The sequence below is a fragment of the Solea solea genome, chromosome 13 (genome assembly GCF_958295425.1).
Source record: "Solea solea chromosome 13, fSolSol10.1, whole genome shotgun sequence".
NCBI classification, from domain to species: Eukaryota; Metazoa; Chordata; class Actinopteri; order Pleuronectiformes; family Soleidae; genus Solea; species Solea solea.
This window is the reverse complement of record NC_081146.1, coordinates 5710473-5730909: the sequence shown is the minus strand read 5'-3', so window position 1 is coordinate 5730909 and position 20437 is coordinate 5710473. Positions and strand designations below refer to the sequence as shown.

Sequence of the window (20437 nt, the reverse complement as noted above, 5' to 3'; positions counted from 1 at the left end):
GTCCAATCTGGCCCCCAGGATGAATTTGTGAAAATGTCACTTTATGATTAGAATCTAATCACAATGTGAAATATTATATATATTATATTTTTCAGTTACAGATACCTGTAAATGGTTAAGCATAATATTGTTGAAATTGCACTTATTCTTGTCAAGAAACGTCAAGTTGTTTGTGATATGTTTTGTTTAAAGAAACTTGCATGAAATGTAAAACAAAGGGAAACATTGTCAATAGGTTATTATTATGCTATTATTTGACTGGTCCGGCCCACTTGAGATCAAATTGTGCTGTATGTGGCCACTGACCTAAAAATGAGTTTGACACCCCCGCTTTATAAGTTGTATGTATGCATTCACAGAATATAATAAGTAGAGTGTTCCATACAGTATGCCTGTGTGTGTTTCTATGAACAGTATGTAAGTACTGTATGTATTCTATACCATGTATGTATGTGGGTTTGTACATAGAGTACATACGTATGTATATGTATGTCATTGGTGGTCTTGTATGGAACAGGTGTTTACTGTGTACTTACACTTCTATGTAGCACAGTACTTGTATGAACAGCTGCACTGTCTTGCACCAGTTTTGGGGTTCAGATATTTACCACCAATTCATGTTTGGACTGAAATCATGTTATGACACAAACACGCACATAATGTTGGATATCATGTTTCCTCGTTCTATTTCTCATAGAAATCATAGAAATAATTAACAATTTCCTTCAATTGAGTTTCCACGTGGTTTATTTACTGAGGGGGGGAAAAAAGATTCAGTGCAATTCTTCAGTCCATTACAAACCAACTGAAACAAAGGCAAACAATACAATTCAAATACACAGCAACATGAGAGAAAAAGGTATAAATGTGGCAAATGTTCTTTAAGATGCAAAGCAGTACACTTGGATTTGATGAAGCCGCCTACAGAGATTATATAATCATACGCTGCATAAAGGTAAAACATAGGCACAGACGGTTGCAGTGGAACTTAGACCCCAGTCACATTCACGTCACTGGTTAGATTTGGTGAAACAGCTCAAAGCGTCAACATCATTACATTTGATTTTTCATCGGGAGTTTTTAAAAGCCCATTTACATTCATGCCACATTCACTCTGGGGTTCTGTTTCACGTTCTCTCTCTTCTCCTTAATCTCCATCTACTCCTCTCTTTCTCTCCTTTTCTTTTGCTCTGCCGCTCCTCTCTTCGATCTGTCTTTCATGTGTCACTGCATTAGCAGGGGTTTCAGAGGCAGAGCTGACGGCTTCCCTTTGTGACGTCCTTGCTGTGGTTTGGCCGCAGCTGTCGGGCTGTGATAAAGACAGCAAAGTGGAGAAGTTCTCACACTAATTACGACACAATAATGAAGTGCTCTGTAAAAGGCTCAGTGAAAATGAAGGTCAAAGAGCCATTAGTATGAAGGGAATACAGACTTCTAGAAAGTATCTTGAAAGTGAACAGAGATTACTGTAGAGAAGGTAAAAGGGTTGTTTTATTAAATAGAAGAAACAAGTGAAGAAAATGTACCAGTTACACTCGCAGTACTTTCTGGGCCTCTCTGATTGACGCTCAGTCATCATCCTCTGGAATTTTCTCTGTAGTGGAAAAGAAAATGACAATATAAATGTTTGCTTTGTTCCTTGAACTCCTACTCAGACATCAATAACTTCAAAATAACAGCTCATGGACCCCACTTACCTTCTTTCTCCGGTTTCTCCTGCACAAAACAATGATGCAGACCATAAGAAGAACCACAAAGAAGCTGCCGACTCCTATTGCAACCCACAGCCACCAGTCGTCCAGTCCAATACGGTGTGGCTGGTCAGTACATCCAGGGGGAGAACAGACACCTGAAAATGAATCAATCACACATCATGCACATAAGGACTTTCAGAGCAATATGTCGTCACAGGAAGATTTGCGCACATTAATACAAGCACTTTACGCACAGTTGGTGCATGACGTCTTATGGTCCACCTTTGAACTCTGGGTAGGGGATGATGTCAGTGGTTCGGACTCTGAAACACGAAAACAGAACAAATGTTTCATTTCTCGTTGGGAAGAAAAAACATATTCAGGATCTTTGGTACATAGATAGATGGATGGATATAATGATATAATGTCTTCTTCAGTTTGCTGGTTAAAGCCAAACACAAAGGAAAATTATATCTCAGTCTGGATGGAAGTCTTCAGGAGCTTCTACATCTCACTTGATTTACACATTTTCCTGAGGAGATTAATGGTCTCAATCACTAGTTTCAGGTCTTCTTCAGAAGAACATGATGTCAGTTTAGTACATTATGTTTCCATTTAGAGGAAAATAGATGATAAAATACAGCACATTTGAGTGGACACCAGTGTGATTGACAGCTGGTATGGACCATTAGATGTCTGGTGTACGTCTGTTTGCAAAACCTCAACATGTTCCTGCCAAAGATTCTTATGGGTGACATTACAGTTGGTTGTCACTTGGTAGAAGCGCAGTGTTTTTACCTTTAATTTTGATGTCCAAGATTTCATTGAATGTGTCCCCGTCATAAGAGAAGCCACACACCCATCGCCCTTTATCTGCGAGGGTCACAGGATTAAAATGGACTGTTCCCGAGTCTAATTGTCCGTCTGGCCTTGTCCATTGGACGATTGAGTCCGGGGGCAGACCTGCTACCTCACACTGGAGAGTGCCCTCCCTGCCCAGCTGAAGCTCGTCAGGTGGACTGGTCGAGACTGACAGAGACAGAGGGACAAGACACAGTCAGGAGAGGAGATCTCTGCGTGAACACATAGTCCCATATGGCAGAATGGGGTGATTGAATTTAAAACACATTACACTCCGTGCTCTAATGAAGATCCCAATGGTTTTTACTGTTGATATAATACATTTGCTGTGAAATATTGATGCCAATTTAACTTATCACCTTCTTAAGTGCCTCAGATTTGATTTTTCAGCTTTAACAGCACCAGATGGACATTATACACCATACTCGGGAGAAATCCTATGAACTGCTCTTTGATGAAATGTGTATGAACTGTCATATTGTGCTGTGTATGATAATTGTATCTTTACATAATTGAATGTATTAGTGCGAAATGTTTGAACGCTGGAGATATTAAAGCATAATTTCAACTGAATCAGTTTCAGATGAGAGATCAGGTTAATCATCTTAACAGCTTGTGAAAATAACTGTAGAATATAGTTTTGTAAAGTTTGCGTAATAAACTTGATGATCTCTCAAGTTTTCAAAAGGAAACCGTCAATAAAAACTGAGGTGAAAAAGATGGTACATCCACCCATTTATCCATCTATCTACCTACTTGTAAGAGTAGGTAGATAGATGTAGAGGTAGTTAGTATTAGTAGTGTAAAAGGATTTTTATTTGATGGACCAGAGCCAATACTCATTCTTATTTTCATTAACTATTTTCAAATCTACAGCAACTCTAACTCTAGGCATAAAGTGAGTAGAGGAATACTATCAAAGACACGGGTATTTACTGTGCAGTACAAGTGTAGTGTCCTTTGCATCTGCTGCTGACCTGAGACCACAAAAAGCGTGATCGTATGAGAATCCCCGTCTAAAGTGCAAAGGAATTTTCCAGCATCTTCTTTCTTCACTCCGGAGATCTCCAGATCACTCCCCTGCCTCACCTTTGACCTTGGCAGGATTTTGGCTGTGCCTGTAACACAGAATGGAGAATGCATGGGATGTAACCAGTGACAACAGTGATTTTAATATGGTGCTGCTTCTATGACTACCTTTGCGATTGGTGCCACTCCTTCCGTTGACACTAAGAATCAGGTTTCTTTCATGAAACCAATCCAGGCTCCTGAAGGAGCTTCTGCTCCCACATCCCAGAGTGACACGCTGCCCGGGTTTTGTGACGACGCCTTTGCCTGCAGCTGAGACTGCACTCACCACTGAACAGAAAAAAACAGAGTTATGAAGCACGCTGCGTTTGGAAGACACCATGATCTCTGTGCATACGTTCTATATTTTACTTTAAGAAATGTGGAAACAGAATATGAAGAGGATCTGCTTGAATTTAGGATGAATAATTCACACATTATTTCTCAGAAAAGATTGAATAAGTGAATACGAATGACAAGCGTTAAACTCACCAAACCAAAACCAGGACAAGGCCTTCATTCTTGATGTTAAAAAAACAGGCACAAATGATGGTTTCTGTGGAGAACAGATCATTAAATACACATTTTAAAATGTCGTTCATGGTGATTTGGTGCTGTGCATCAAGTCAACAAATGTGCAATCTCTACCCACTAAGCAACTTCTCTACTTCCTTCCTCTCTCAATCTGAATTAGAAAATATAAAAACATGCGTCAGACAGATATTAAACTTTTATAAAAAAAAGCTTTTTTGTCTTTAAATGATTAATAATTCACGCTAGACGTTTGTTTTGTAAACTTGTTTCAAATCGTCTTGATTGAGTTTTACGAACTATTTTTAAAAAACTGATTCTGATCGTTTTGTGATTGCACTCTTTCACTCTTCAGTTTCATGATTTCAATAGTTTAATAACTTTAATAACTCAATTTGAGTCACAAAGACCATAAATGGTCAGAATAACTGGTTTCCAAAATGATTTATTCTCCTTTAACATGTGATCAGTATGTTTCACTTCACAGAGTGAAGAGCAATTTTAGACTGAAATCATGGAGCTTGTTATAAGAATACAATGAGATATTCACACTTAAGGTCTGGAGACACTGCACATAATTTCTTCTTTGAACAGCTTTATTACACCTCTGTGGTCATTACTAGACATAAAAAGAGAGAATTACAAATTAGAAACCTTTTTAATGTCAAGTTGATGCTTTTTAAGTTGGAGTTAAACTTTACGACGGAACAACCCACGGATGGCTTCAGAATGGTCACGCTGAATCCACAAATATTTATTAAACAACATAAAACTTGATTCTTTAATTTGAATTCTTAAATTAAAATCTTACCGTAATTTTCAGGCAGTGTTTCTGTGCTGCTTTAAAGGCCAAAGTCTTTCCTCAATCTCTCGGTGTGGTAAATCAACAAAATCATGAGCACAAGGATGTAGAATTGAAATTGTAGAAGGCGGAAGACAGGAGGGAAACATGCACTTCAGAAAGTTGTGGGCCAATGCAAACCCGAGCTCTCTTCATGCCTGCACTTTCCTGTAAACTAGGTCTACAGTTTATGAACCGTGCTATTTTTATATGACGCAGAGAAAGGTTGTTTACAGCAGCTCAGTCACTTATTTACAAATACCTAAAACTCCACAAGTGATGTTCACATTTGTGACTTTGTAGCCAATAATTCATTAAATAGGGAAAAAAAAGATAAAAACAAAGTAGTGAGTCGCAGTAAAATTCCATGATGCACGGATTGAGAAGGCGGCAGAATGACAGAAAGACGATTCTTTATTTGTCACAGCAAAAATAACAAAGGATGTGTTTGCAAAATAAAAACAGAAAACAAATATCACCCTCACCAAACCTTTAACAAAAAACAAGTGAATTTGGTGTTTTGACTTCTTTTTTTTAATTATTTAGCTTTTGAGACACACATTTGAACTGTTATGTTTGATTTCCTGACATTTCCTTTTCTTTCTTTTTTTCTTTTTAAATGGTTCAATTGGTTTTACACCCTCACTCAAACAGACAGAGGAGAAAGTGGGAGACACCGAGCAGTAACCGTCCAATAAAAGAAGAGGGGGCTGGAAGCATTAACTTGATGGGGAGGTGCAGAAGAAATTGTTCAGGAAATGGTTAATAGTGGCACTTAAACAAATGTTTTAAGAATGAGTGAATGGACAAAGAAACAAGTTATGGGGCTTGTTTTATGAAGCAGGTTTTATGAATTCTCTAGATTCATTTACTGAGTAAAAGCTGGAACAAATGTTTTCACAGAGAATTAGTTTTCAGTTTAACTCTGTAAAATGACAAGATATTACATGATTAAATCTGCTTTTTAAAACAGGCTCATGATTTGCCACCCCCTCCCCAAACACCTCATCTGTACATCTGCACCAATTTATTTGTATATATGCGATCTGAGGGATTTATTTACACTTAAGTCACTGTAAAGCGTGCCGGGAGATTCATAATTAGCTTGTTGGGATGTGACTGTGAATGTCGTGTTGTGTGTGTTCAACACTCCCTTTCTCATTCAGCCACTCTCCGATAGAAGTAGAGGTAACCCAGGTCTTTGGGAGGTTTCTCTGAAGCACACACCTTCTGATCGTTGAAGATCACCCACCTGAAACAGAGAGGACACACAGTTCATTAACATCTGTTTGGTCAAATCTGCTCTAACCAAACAACAAAAAATATCACATTAAAAAAAACTTCCTGAGTCACTACGACAGATGACATTAACTTCTATTTTTTATCTATTTTATTATATATATATATATATATATATATATATATATATATATATATAAATATATATATATATATATATATATAAAATATATATATAAAATAAAATCAATAAAATCTTCTTGAGTGGATGAAAAAACAACCAAGAATTGAAGTTTCAGTTTCCACTGTGTTCACATGAGAGGTTATGGAAAGGTTTATCATTTAGAGCAGAGCTGGAGTGTGGTGCCCCCTGCTGAGGCTGAAATCACCTACTGCATATTTTTAAACACTTTAACATTTCCCCCTGATACTGAATAAATAAACAACTGCTTTGAGAACAGAAAGCATATCATTCCTCAGACAGGAACTCATTTATATTTTGTTTGCTTCAGGAAAACTTAACATAAAAGATAAAAAAATTGCCATTTATTTTCTTGTAAGGTTTGATTCCTGCAATGTTTTTTTATTATTATTATTATTATTATTATTTGTTATGCCTTCTAAATACACGTTGACACTTTGACATTGTAAAATATCTCCAAGTCAGAAACACAAGTTAAAAAGAAAAACACACTCACTGTTGATCCTTTTTGATGTGACAGACGTAATGGCCGCACATTGTGCTTGTTCCCATGTGACTGACAAATGCAAACAGCTCGTACTCTGGATGAAAAACAGGATGAAAATACAGGTTTACCTCCAATTATAAATACACAAGACATATAAAAACGAGACCTAAAACGACTGCTGCAAGAACATAGAACTCTACACTGTGTGCACAATTAAGCAAGTTGTATTTTTGAGGATTCATTTTATTGAACAAATACAGTGCTCTAGGTCAATCCAAAATGTTAATGAACCTAAACCTGAATATTTAAGGAAGTAAAAGTGAGGTTTTGTCTTTCTTATGCACAATTATAATGTAACTATTAGTGTGCAGAATTATTATGCAACTATATGAAAAAATAAAAATGTTCCCATTTCACTTGTTTATTTTCATCTGTTAAAGTGAGAATAATAAAACTCAAAATTTACAAATAAACATTTCTGACATGTCAAATTTTTTTTTTCTTTTAAATTAGTGACCAATATAGCCACATTTCTTTTCAATAACTGTCACAAGCCTTCAATTCATGGAGTCTGTCAGTTTCTTAATCTGTTGACGATCAACTTTTTGTGCAGCAGCAACCACAGCCTCCTAGACACCGTTCAGAGAGGTGTACTGTTTTCCTTCACTGTAAATCTCCCGTTAAGCAGGGCCCACAGGTTCTCAGTAGGGTTGAGGTCAGGTGAGGAAGGGGGCCATGTCATTATTTTTTCATCCTTGAGGCCTTTACTGGCTTGCCACGCAGTGGAGTGCTTCGATGCATGCGATGGAGCATTGTCCTACATAAAAATCATGGTCTTCTTGAAAGATGCAGACTTTTTCGTGTACCACTGCTTGAAGAAAATGTCTTCTAAAAACTGGCAGTAGGTTTTGGAGTTGATTTTGAGGCCATCTTCAACCCAAAAAGGTCCAACTAGCTCATCTTTAACAATACCAGCCGATACCAGTACCCCACCTCCACCTTGCTGGCATCTGAGTCGAAGTGGAGCTCTGTCCGTTACTGATCCAACCACAGGTCCATCCATCTGGTCCGTCAAGAGTCACTCATCTCATCAGTCCATAAAACCTTTGAAAAATGTGTCTTCAGATATTTCTTGGGCCAGTCTTGACGTTTAAACTTGTGCGTTTTGTTCAGTGGTGGTCAGGTTTCAGCCTTCCTAACCTTGGCCATGTCTCTCTTGTACTTCTGGGCACTCCGGGTAGGTTGCAGTTCTGGAATATGACAGCTCTGGAGGACAATGGGTGACTGGTAGCTTCACGTTTGATTCTTTGATTCTGCGTCTTTTTTCTTATTTAGCTTTTGAGACACACATTTGATCTGTTATGTAATGTTTGATTTCCTTTTCTCTTTTTAAATGGTTCAATTGGTTTTACACCCTCACTCAAACAGACAGAGGAGAAAGTGGGAGAAGAGGGGGCTGGAAGCATTAACTTGATGCTTCCGTCGTGCAGAAGAAATTGTTCAGGAAATGGTTAATAGTAGGAAGACAATGGGTTACTGGTAGCTTCACGTTTGATTCTGGTCAAATCTTTGGCAGTTAATTTGCGGTTTTTTTCTCAATACGTTTCTTGCGACCCTGTTGGCTATTTGCAACAAAACGTTTGATGGTTCTGTGGTCACGCCCCAATATCTTAGCAATTTAAAGAGTGCTGCATCCCCCTGAAAAACTTTTTACAATTTTTGACTTTCCAGAGTCCGTTAAATCTCTTTTTTGGCCCATTTTGCCTGAGGAAGCGAAGCTGCCTAATAATTATGCACAGCTTGACATAGAGTGTTGATCTCCTTGGGTCACACCCCCCTCATTACACAAATACACATCACCTGGTATGCTTAAATCAGCACTCAAGTTTATACAGCTTGAAGCTGGATAATATGCATAAAAATGATGATATGGCCAAAATACTTACTTGCCTAATAATGGTGCACACAGTGTAGATGCTAATGCAGTTGTCTAACAGTCATGTTTCTAATCACTTCCCTACAACTGATTGGTAAAAATTTAATCTGAGGTAAATGTTGTTCTGAATTTTGTCTCATCTCAGCCCTCTTTGACTTACTGCCAGGTCCGTCTCTAACACGAGGTCCAGGAGGAGGCTCCCGACCCTCGCTCTCTGCAGCTGAGCGACCTCCTTCAGACACATCCATGGACTCAAGGTCATCGAGGTGGGAGAAGATCCAGTCCACTGCACGGTCCAGAATATTACTCTAAGAAACGAAAACCAAAAGCTTTATGAGATTTGTGATGAGTTCATTTCAAGGTCCAAACACAGTTGATGCCATTTCTTTCAGTGGCTGAGAGGATTTTAAAGACGTTGCAGAATACTTTGTGTCTCTTTATATACAGGTCAGTTGTGATACATAAATGAAACTGCGCGATATGTGTTGAAATTAATGACATGACAATGAGTCTAACCGTGGCCCGAAGTGCTTTGGTTGCTTGGTCTCGGCTGAAACCCATGGAGACGATGGTTGCCAGGTGCTCCTCAGAAATGCTCTCGGTGGGAGTGGTCCCAGGGCCAGAGCTGCAGCCTGGCAACACCAGTGGGGCCGCGAAGTCTGTGGACAATCAGAAAGAGGAGAACATTAAGGCTTTATCCATTCTACAACCTTTTATTCGAAAACGGCATTAACAGATAATAATGATCTGCAATGCCTAGTGCATCATGCCTAATGCCAACTGTACAAGCCTGTGGGGGCAGTGCTATGATCTGGGGTTGCTGCAGTTGGTCAGGTTTAGGTTCAGCAACAATATGTGGCCAAAGAATGAGATCAGCTGACTACCTGAATATACTTAATGACCAGATTATTCCATCAATTGATTTTTTTCTTCCCTGATGGCACAGGCATATTCCAAGATGACAATCCAGGATTCACTGGGCTCAAATTGTGAAAGAGTGGTTCAGGGAGCATGAGACATTATTCTCACTAAATAAATCTTGTGACATTGCAGAAGCTTATTGAAACAGTGCCACAGCAAATGAGTGCCATCATCAAAGCTAAAGGCGGTCCAACGAAATATGCCAGACCCTTTTATTTTGTAGGTGGTGACTTTTTTTTGGCTAGGCAGTGTATATTTGTATATTGTTTACAGTAGGGTAAAAAACATATGATGCAAAGGTGGAGTTACATTTGAGAGACATTCTGTCAGTGTGTTCCATCTCTTCTACCTGCCAAAAACAGCTCAAACTGTAAAAAATCTTTCCTTGCACCTACAGATTTCTCCATATTCACATGCACAATCTATACAACAGACATTAAAAGCAGCAAGACTTATTGTAAATTCCATTGCTCCACCCACCTGCGTCATCAATATGGCTCATGATCCAGTTCATGGCAGCATCACTTCCAGTGTTTCCTGTGTAGTACACTGCTTTCCTGCAGGCCTCCAGGGGGAATCCCATTTCACCTAACTGGGACACAGTGGCGTCATCAAGGACTGGAGCTGAGTGTACGTTGAGAGGAAAAAGCTGAATTACTTCAATGTTTACTTCAATTATTACTTACCGATTTCTATTTTTTGTGGAAAAAATGATAATGATAATAAAACTGATAATTTACCAAGCCCATTTTTACTTTTTTTTCCTGTCCAAAATGCATCCTTAATATTAACATAATTTAAAAAAAATAAACTGACAAAATGTTAACAAATGAATGTATGGCAACATCAAGTCATATTCAACCAAAACAGAACTACAAATATGTGGCTTCTGCTAAAACAAAGTTCAACTCAAATCACATCACGTGATATAAAGTAAAAAATGAAGGACTCGGGAAAACAGAAAAGGCAGAAATGAAGAAAAGTTGGAAACAAGGATGGACAAATAAGAGTCACAGAAGAGGAAGGAAAAGAGCAGAAATGACAGACTGACACAGCAGTGGGGAGTAGAGCGAGTCGTCCTCCTCGTGGAAACCCAGGATACCTTTGACCTCCACATCAGGGGTCACAAGTGAGGGTGGGGCCACCTCAGGTAGAAGCTCCTCCCCTGGCTGCTGTCCAGTTGCACGTAGTGCACTCAGGTCCAGAGTATCAGGAACATCTATACTCACATCTGCAAGGAAGAAAAATCACACAGCACTCAAAACTACATTATTGTCAAAATAGTGCAAATGCTCCATTTGTAGAAGTAAGTTTAGCTTCAACATCAACAAACAAAGAGAGTCACTGTGTCTCTGTATGTGTTTAAGGGTGTAATCCATTGCTCAGGTATTGAAAGAAATTCAAAGAAATTACATTTCTTGAGGCTGACTGAATGTGTATTTCCTAAGACTCCAGAAAGTGCAGTGGCCTCTAACACTAATGGCGTCATGTGCTTTTAACATCTCAGCTATAAGTTCTGGACCAAACCCTCTACGGAGAGAAAGGAAGGAAGTATTCTGTAGTTAGCCCGCACGTTGTCGTTTGCTTGTGTTTTATTGTGTGTATTCATCACTTATAGTTCCTGACAACTCATTGTCATTTGCTGCACATTCTGCCACAGAAATTCTCCCTGTAACACTCACAGCAAATGGATAACAAAACAATAATTCCCATGATGCTTTGCTCACTCCCAACATCACCAAACTAGACTAACTAGACTAACTAACTTTTTGATTGAGAGAACCTTAATGACAGAATCAACATACAACAACAGGCTCTTGTTTGTATTTTCCTCGCTGACTTTAACAGCTACATTGTTTAGCTCCGATTCAGTGCAGATGACATCAGATGGTTCATGTTTACATCAGCAAGTGTTTTACATCTGGTTTTGCCATGCTGTCTGTGATGTGCAGGCTGATGAAAAAAAAGACGCATGGATTCCAATGAGATTGTTTGGACTAATGTTGTTTGGCCATGTATTGGATAGACATCTGATCTAGGACCACAAACTGAAGTGACACAGGTCTGATTTTAAAACCTGAATTGATAATCAGATTTCTTTATCCTCACAGTCCTGAAAAAAATTCAGTCGAGTCACATCAAGTGAAAAAAAATCTGATATGGGTCAATGTGAACAAGTCTTACATTATTATATGTAAAACACCTCGACTCGACTTGCCATTAAAATGTTTTCCTCATCATGCTGGGAAGAGAATAGGGTGACATCACTGTGACAATGATTTTTAAGTTCGTAAAAAGAATCCATTCTATTCCACCCCATTAGACTTTTTTAAACGATGCTGATTGAAAGAATGTATGAGGTGCTTCGTTATATACTGTGGCTTGGCTTTAGAGTATACATCATGATAAATGACACTGACCCCAGAGCATATGACATTAAATTTTGTATGTGTTTCAGGAGTTTTAATATTTTCAGACCTTCGAGACTATACTGTGGACCTAAACAATTATCTAACACACAAATTTAGTGACATCTTTTCTCACCCAGTTTTTTAGGCACCCAGTCAAGGCCAAAGGTAAACTTCTTAATCTGGATAACCAGGTGGTCGGGGAAAGAGGCAAAGCGAGTTGTTCTGAAAAAAGGAGCCACAAGCTGATATTAATACATTTATCGTGAGGTTTGCTTCAGTTATCATCTTCCTGTACATGAATGGTTAGTTGCATCATACTTGGTAGCAGTAGTCTTGGACTGAACAGCGGAGCTCCAGAAGTCTGTGAGAACCTCTGGTTCACTGAGGACTGCCATGCAAGCAGTGAAGGGGATTTGTGCACGCACTGTAGGGGCTGATGAGTCCCCCTCCTCCCTCCGGCGCTCCGCCTCCTGAAGCTCCTCTGTTACAGCAATATTTGAATGGGAGAAAAGAAAAGCAAGAAAAACACTTGCACATCACATGTCTGGGACACTTGAACTATTCTTGAGTGTTCATATCACTTAAATACATGGGTTAATGGATGGATAATAGATAAGCATTTGTCCATGTCCAACTCTGACCATATAAATACATTCTTGCTTCATCACAAAACTGCCCACGCCTGTCAGTTTACTATACCACCGAAATGCAGAAATGCTTAAACAATAATAGTTGAAATAATAGACAATAACAATTCATAAAATAGACTGCCCATACTAAAACACTAAAAACTGTATTCTCCAATTTTAAAATGAGTACTAGTACAATCTAGGTTAGTACTGTAATGGCCAGATCTTAATTTCCAAGTGTTTAAATGGTGTGCTTATGTTCAATAAAATAATCCAATACATCACTATTTCAATATTCAGCAACAAAGGTGATGGGATTTTATGCTTTACTGCTTCATCTGTTCATAATATAAATTATAAGTGACTTCCACTGTACTAGACATTTCTTATCAGGATAACGGACTTCTTTACTGCACTGAAAACCTAACACAAAACAACTACAACTGATGATTCACAAACAGTCCTTACTGCCTTGTTTATCTGCTAGTCTTAGTCACTGCAGTGGATATATAACGTGTTATATATAAATCTGTATCCTGTTCAAGCATCACCTGTGTTGGTAGCCTGGTCCATGGGCACAGGAAGCTGAACCATGTAATCTACCCGCTGAGTGTACTTGGCTTTTTGTGACTGCTGACACACAATCCTGTCCTCCACCAGGAACCTGAAGGCTTCGGATGGGTTGGTTCCAGAGCGACAATTCCTCTGTGGGTAAAAAAAAAGGAAAAAAAGGGAGCAATATTAACAAAAAGCTGATCATCAAAATGAGTAGGAGAGGCAGAGAGTTCCTTCACCTCCACCATATTTATGAAGTGCAATAAAAACTCCTGAGCATCCTGTTGACGATTGGTGGAGAACTCTGGGTGGCCCCGCCCAACAAGCGCTTTAAACATTCGAGGTGCTATGCCAATTTGGTCTCCCTGCCAAAAAAAGCATCAACAATCAGATTTTTCAATGGTGTGAGCCAATATTAAGTATACCACATGCACACTCATCTCTGAAAGGTAAGTCATAAACATGTCATGGAGATCTGATAATACTACACTCAGTGAATCCACTGTGAACAAGTATTTCCTCTTACCCTGGGTTCAGATGCACCGTTTTCATCTCCAGGGTCTGGTGCTGGTTTGCTATAATCTCCTGACAACAGACCGTAACCAAGCTTGGCTCTGAGGGAAGCAAACAAATAAAGCTAACATCACTGGACATCCAAAAATATACCTCAATTTCACACATTTAGTGGAAATTGAGGTATGGATATAGGCCTACATTCATTTTTGTTTTTTAAACAGCTGAGGGGGAGTGTGTTGTCTAATGAGAGAGAAGACTAATTTCTGGTAGGAACAAGAAAAAAATTCTATAACATCCTCATATAAGGATAATGAAAGACACAAAGAGGCTTCACCAGTTTAGATGGCAACTATTTTCTTGCTTAAGCTGGAAACAAATGTATCAAAGTCCTATAAATGACCAAAATAACATTTAATGTAACTCTTCAACATGTCATAACATAACAGCACAGCACAAGAGACTAATTCTTTGTAGCCGACAGCTGTAAAAGAAATCAGTGTGTTGACATGACATTACTGGACTTTTAAAATACATGATAGGACTACTGAAAAGGCACTACGTTGAATTTCTCAAAGTAGGACAAACACACCCAGATAATGTGAGTGGAAGTCGAATTACTACTCATACATGCCACATTTCTCCCCTAGAAACAGAAGAAGGTACACAGCAGAAGAAGACAACATTGACAAAAACATGGCAAAATCCAGACGGATTTTATGTTTTGTCAGCTTCAAGTACATGGATGGTAGGAAGACTGAGAATGGTTGAGAGTGGAGAGGGAGCATATCGCCACCTTGTGCAGAGGTGGACACATTTCATTCAATAAATCAATTCCCCACTTGTGCTTGTAGACTAGGACAATAGTCACATTAGTCCAATTGCTTGACTTATCCTATACATTTCCATGCAGAGTTGAGCATGCCTGTGTTTAATAATGCTAAAGAGTTCTTTTATCCACAATGTATGATGGTAGTTGGAGCATTGTGGACTTTCTAACATTGTATCAAACACTGTTATTGCATTCCTACTGTGTATGCAGACATTCAATGGCAATAACAGGAGCTTGTCATTGAAAATCTCCAGCACACAATGAAACTCACACTTGGGTTTTAAAGTCCTGGGTGGGGTCACTTGGAGCTTCATCAATGATCTTGTCGATGTTAGACACGTACCTGGAAAGCAGAAATACATTACACAAATTCTGTATCTTACTCCTAGTGCTGGACTTAAACGTTTCAAAGATTAGAATATTCAAGAAATTAAAAATAAATAATTAACTTCTACTGCTGTAATAATTTATGGTAATATCATTTTTCATTGCCTGGCATAGAGATTAACAATGTCCTCTACTTATATAAGTCACATGGTCAAAATAGGAGGGACAGGAGCATGGAGGCAAGAAAAAAACGTGGGTACTAACTTGCTCTGGAAGTCTGGAACAGTGAAGAGCACTTGCATGACAGAGTTGAGGTAGCAGCTATTGCCCAGGTTCTTCATGCCAGTCAGGCCAGGGCCAAACAGAGCACGCAGGGTTGTCCCAGACTCCTGGATCACCTCCCACTCTCCCACACGCTGGTTCACAGCTATCTCCAGCTCGGTCATCGTCCGCTCCGTCTAATAACAAAGAAATCAGTTGCACATGGAAGTGAATAATTGAAGACACAAGCAAATAAAATATATGCAGCAGGCTTCGGACAATGTTCTGAGAATCATGTGCAAAAAGAGCCAATATATGTAATAATGACAGCAGGCAGACTGGCAAAAAAGTACAAAATACATCATCACTACGCTTGCTGTTTTAGTACAATTTCTATACCCCCTGTCTGTGTTACATCATTAAACGTGTGCAGTAATACATTAGCGAGACAAGAAACAACATTATACTACACAGTGAACAGCGGTAGACAGACATCACATATTTTGACAACTGTGTTGCCTGCACTCTGTGTAAATGGAGAAGTAGATGGCAATAAAATGAATGGCAGCAGGAAATTGGAGAAGAAACTGGTGTGGTGGGAAACTAGGAAATGGAGGCAGATAATTGGTATGCCACAAAAGTCCAGCCAGTATAAAGAAATATTAAGTAACAATAATTCACATACACACATAAATAATTTATATATTTTTTATATGTATTACCAAGAAATACATACACAAAAAGCAGTGTCAGTGTCAGCTATCAGTGTTTGCTGCGGCTTTCAAAACCACAAACATAAGCCCCAGTTTTGTAATATGTGAAAATCCAATATCTGTGACTAAAATTATAACACTCCAGCTATAAATCATACAGGATCTGATAAACAATTAGACTAAATTGACGGATCTGATATTTAAAATGGTCAATGAGAGATAAATTAAACTATATCAAATAGTCTGCTTGAACTAAAAAGCATAGAAAAATATACAAACTTGCCTTCTCCATGGTCATCATGTTAATGCCAAAGTGAGCAAGGTGCTCTGGTAACTTGGAATCCAGTACCATGTCATCCTCATCATAGGAATACACATCTGGAATCACATGTAGTAGTGGCAATCAAAGGCCATGGAAGAGTTTCAGTCAAATATACATTGTCTATACTTTTTCTTAATGTTAAAGTGGTCTAAAGAAGAGGTCATAACTTTATTGTCCATAAAGGGGAAATATATTCTGCAATTGGCTGTGCAAAAACAATTAAAAAAAACCACAATAAACAGGGACAAAGGGCAAATAGCACAACCAAACAATATCTATTGAAGAATGCTTAAATGAAGAATGCTACCAGTACATTTCACCTTTATCTTGTTACTGTGTGTTGTATCTCATATTTCTTGATGGTTGAGTCAATAAAAGATCAAGTGATCAAAGATGGTCAGTGTGACCATAAATAGCAGACTCTCTTGCTGCATGTTCTCAAGTTTTACCTATATTTCATATAATTTTCCTCAGTTACTTCACATCTGCATTTTCTGGATATAACAAAAACTTGTGAGACACAGATATGGACAGACACACATGGCATCCTGACAGTGATACAAAGTGGAGCAGGAAATCACAAAAAAGCCTTAGACTGTCTTTGTAAAATTTATGGCTGTTTTTCCAAAACAAATGGCCAGTCAATTCAGGAGGAGGAAAAATAGACAGGGACAAAGAGAGAAGATGATATAGGGTGATATAAATATGTATTCTTAGAACAATTGTCAAAATTATAACCATTACTGTCACATTTACACTAAACCTACATCGTGGCATTAAAGGATATTATGTCCTTGAAAAATATTAATATTACCATTGACCATTGAAAAGTTGGGCATGCCATCTGTTTACCTGCTCCATCAGGAGTGATGGTACCAAGTTTGACAGCGAGTGGGTATCCCGTTTCCTGGAAGTAAAGAAGAGCGTGGTTGTTGCCCCCAGAGCCATCAAAATACCTGCGACCACACATCACTTTGCCATCTGTCAGGTTCATCCACAGGTTCTCCTGGAGGTCACAAATCTCACACCGCCAGCCACTTAGATGGAGACAAAGTTAACATGTGTTTTCGTGTTAATAACTTTTATTCTTCCACTACTGTTGTAGGTTTTGATTAATAAAGCTGAACAGCTTATTCTGACCAAAAATGTTTGCTATAGGAGACAACAGCATTTCTAAACTAACACAACAAAGCATCACTCTGCTGAATTTAATAAAGCACTGCAACTAATAGGAGTTTAACAAAATGATGAGACTGGTATTGCAATTACAAAGATCCTCAAGTCTGAAAGAAATATAGGAGCAGCTTTTTATTAAGGTGACTAATCTATAAGGAACAGCAACATGGGTTTATTTTATGGAACAGTTGTGATCTCAGATCGCACCTGGGAGGAATTTTGAGTCCATTGTCAAGCTGTTTGAGGTCAGCTGCATGCCTCGACTCCTGTCTCACCTCTCCGTCCCACTGTTGAACTTGTAATGCATGAGACACTGAGTCAGCTGCCATGATACCCGCCATGGACAGGGACACCTAAAGGGACAGCAAATTAATCAACAGGAATATATTACTAAGTCCATAAAGTCTGTGTAAAAAATACAACATAATGTATTACAGCAAACTCAATGATTAATGATCAATGAAGACTGTTGTTGTTGGCAGAAATTTTACAAATGTATTTGTAAAGTTCCCATTGAGCAGAATGATATCCCTTGCTAAAAACATACAAGGTTTCTCACCCGCTCTTTCACAACATCAGGCATGCTACCAAGATCCTCTGATGTCACTTCTTGTCGGTCTGGTAAAATGACCACCTTTACATCCTCCTCAAACTGTTCCTGCTCCACATCAAAACCTCCTTCAATCCCTGGACAGATCAAAAAATGTTGTTTATTTGACTGTGGCTGTATTAAGACCTGGTATTAACATCAGTCCTGGGTGATCAAGTCGCAAGTGGAGAGTGCTAAATGACAATGTTTAACACCTGGTATTAAAATGTGTCCTGTGGCCACCTGGGATCAGATCTCACATCTCTGCACTACATGCATGGTTGCAGGACCAAAATTAAGTTTTGAATAAGTCCAACTGTAGAAATGTGTCCGCTATTAATGTTTGTGTGTCACATTTACTGTTACACTGTCAAAGGACATCGGGTGAGGAGGTAGTCTTTAATGGTTCTTGAGAATGGATTGTGTTCACATATGCAGAATAATGTGGCCACATGCGTCCACTTGTTACACAATCATTCATGGCGGACGTTAATACCACGGTTGTCTCTGAACAGGTTATCACATGTGGGCTGTATGACACAGGACTAACTTCCCAAAGGATCAATAAATATCTACTTCATAGATTCATGTTTTAGTATAAACAATCTTAAATGGACTTGCCTATGGCCAATCTGGTGGGCTTTTTCTTTGGGGGGTGTCCAGATCCAGAGTTAGTGTCATCTTCCTTCTATAAGAATAGAACAGGCAGGGATATGAGTGGGTGTTTATGAATGTCAGTGGGCACTGTGGTAGAAATGACCACTGTTTTGAAGAACATAAATGATTTGAAGGATATCCACCTTAGCCTTACGAGTCCGGGTGATTTGCAAGTAAGCCCTCTGACCAGTCCGAGCATGGTGCCTGTCCACATACTGACTACCAAATCCCAGGAAACTGTTCATACACACATACAGGCCTCCGTCACTTTCCTGTAAAAAAAGACATGGGGATGTTACAACCAATCATTACATCTCCTAACCTTGACACACTCTTTCAATCTAAAGTTGAAGCATCATCAGCTAAAGTTTAGGCAACTCACTCCAAAATCAGCCTGTCGATCCAAATCTGTTTTATTGCCATGGGCTGACTGACGTAAAAGGAATTTACTTTGGTATTTTGGTACATTGACAAACGCAGTCACAAGAAAATAAGAGTAAACAAAGCACCATAATAAACGAGGCAAAATCCGGAAGTTGAATTCTTTTTTATTATTATTATTATTATTATTGTTACTACTACTATTATTATTATCCCTACAACACATGCAATTCAGATTTTTTCACAGGTCCGGTGTTGTCTTGTTGCTCCTAAAAATGACTGTGATACGATGGGCTACTTTGCATAAACATGTCTTTATTCTCTGACCATAAAAACACTGCAGTTTGCCAGCCAGTTTGACAGCACATGCTAACATAGCTAGCTAGCTAGCTAACAAGGTACAGCAGCTAAGTTTCAGTTACAATGCATTATTAGCTTAGCTCGATGCTAGCCTGCATGCTAGCTAGTTAGCTGCAAAAGAAATGTCTATGAAAGCAGCGCTGAAAGTAGGACAACACTGACATAACGAAACAGCGGACAACGACAAGAGAAAGTGGGAGGGAGGGAGAAGTGAAAGGGACACTGTTTGTTAGCTGACGTTTTGGTTTATACAGGAAAGATGGCTCACCGGCGAGGAAAATGACAAGGCGCATTCGTCTTTGTGGACACGGTCCCCAGGCTTCGGAACCCGAATTGTGGACAAAACCGACATCAAAACCTCACCAACATCCGCCATGACGAACTAGATAGTTCTGCCTTTCAGTGGGACACTTGCTCCTCTGAGTTTGGACCCCGCCTCTGAATTCACCGGCTCGGAAGAGTGTCCGTCGTCTAGCCCGTCTTCTGGTGGCTGCGTTCGGCTGAATGAATCATGAGATGCTGCCTTGTGTTGAACGAAGGCCGATTGAACTCAGTTGCCTGTACGCCGACTGACACAGGCGTCACCGTAATGTGTGTAATAAGAACACCTGTGGTGGTTTTGAAATTGAGCAGATTTATTTTTGAAAAGGCAAAAACTATATGATGCGTGATATATATATATATATATGTATATATATATATATATATATATATATATATATATATATATATATATTTTAAATATCCGATCAAAAGACAACTGTGTAAAAAAGGAAAATGAGTACTTTGATGTGTGTTGTGCTTTGTGGATGTGGTGGATCTGGATCAGTATCTCATCCGTCTTAGAAAAATGTTATCGTTGATGTGAACTCAAAGCACAGTGTTTCGTAATAATGGGTTATAAGTATTATTGAATTTCAGTGTGGTAATT

The 20437-nt window shown here is 38.9% G+C and overlaps 2 protein-coding genes across 4 annotated transcripts; both read right to left on the bottom strand.

The window, feature by feature from the left end:
• Positions 1 to 744: 744 nt before the first annotated feature.
• Positions 745 to 5255, bottom strand: cd4-2.2 (CD4-2 molecule, tandem duplicate 2). 2 transcript variants are annotated; one of them, XM_058648113.1, is made up of 9 exons: positions 4966 to 5255; positions 4116 to 4179; positions 3753 to 3914; positions 3533 to 3673; positions 2493 to 2723; positions 1949 to 2017; positions 1698 to 1849; positions 1527 to 1594; positions 745 to 1309 (listed from the first exon to the last, which is right to left on the bottom strand). In XM_058648113.1, the coding sequence occupies exons 2-9, from the start codon at positions 4141 to 4143 to the stop codon at positions 1225 to 1227; spliced, it is 936 nt and encodes a 311-aa protein (XP_058504096.1). In that variant the 5' UTR covers positions 4144 to 4179; positions 4966 to 5255; the 3' UTR covers positions 745 to 1224. The 2 variants fall into 2 exon arrangements, with proteins under 2 accessions (XP_058504096.1, XP_058504095.1); XM_058648112.1 differs by having other exon boundaries at positions 4116 to 5255.
• Positions 5256 to 5391: 136 nt separating this feature from the next.
• On the bottom strand, positions 5392 to 20057 carry usp5 (ubiquitin specific peptidase 5 (isopeptidase T)). 2 transcript variants are annotated; one of them, XM_058648110.1, is made up of 20 exons: positions 19775 to 20057; positions 18909 to 19037; positions 18730 to 18796; positions 18079 to 18206; positions 17727 to 17872; positions 17196 to 17380; positions 16305 to 16399; positions 15312 to 15505; positions 14992 to 15063; positions 13902 to 13989; positions 13615 to 13740; positions 13372 to 13525; positions 12510 to 12672; positions 12325 to 12413; positions 10832 to 11011; positions 10261 to 10404; positions 9376 to 9518; positions 9020 to 9167; positions 6933 to 7017; positions 5392 to 6247 (listed from the first exon to the last, which is right to left on the bottom strand). In XM_058648110.1, exons 1-20 carry the CDS (start codon positions 19880 to 19882, stop codon positions 6154 to 6156), a joined length of 2538 nt encoding a protein of 845 aa, XP_058504093.1. In that variant the 5' UTR covers positions 19883 to 20057; the 3' UTR covers positions 5392 to 6153. The 2 variants fall into 2 exon arrangements, with proteins under 2 accessions (XP_058504093.1, XP_058504094.1); XM_058648111.1 differs by having other exon boundaries at positions 10883 to 11011.
• Between the last annotated feature and the right edge of the window lie 380 nt (positions 20058 to 20437).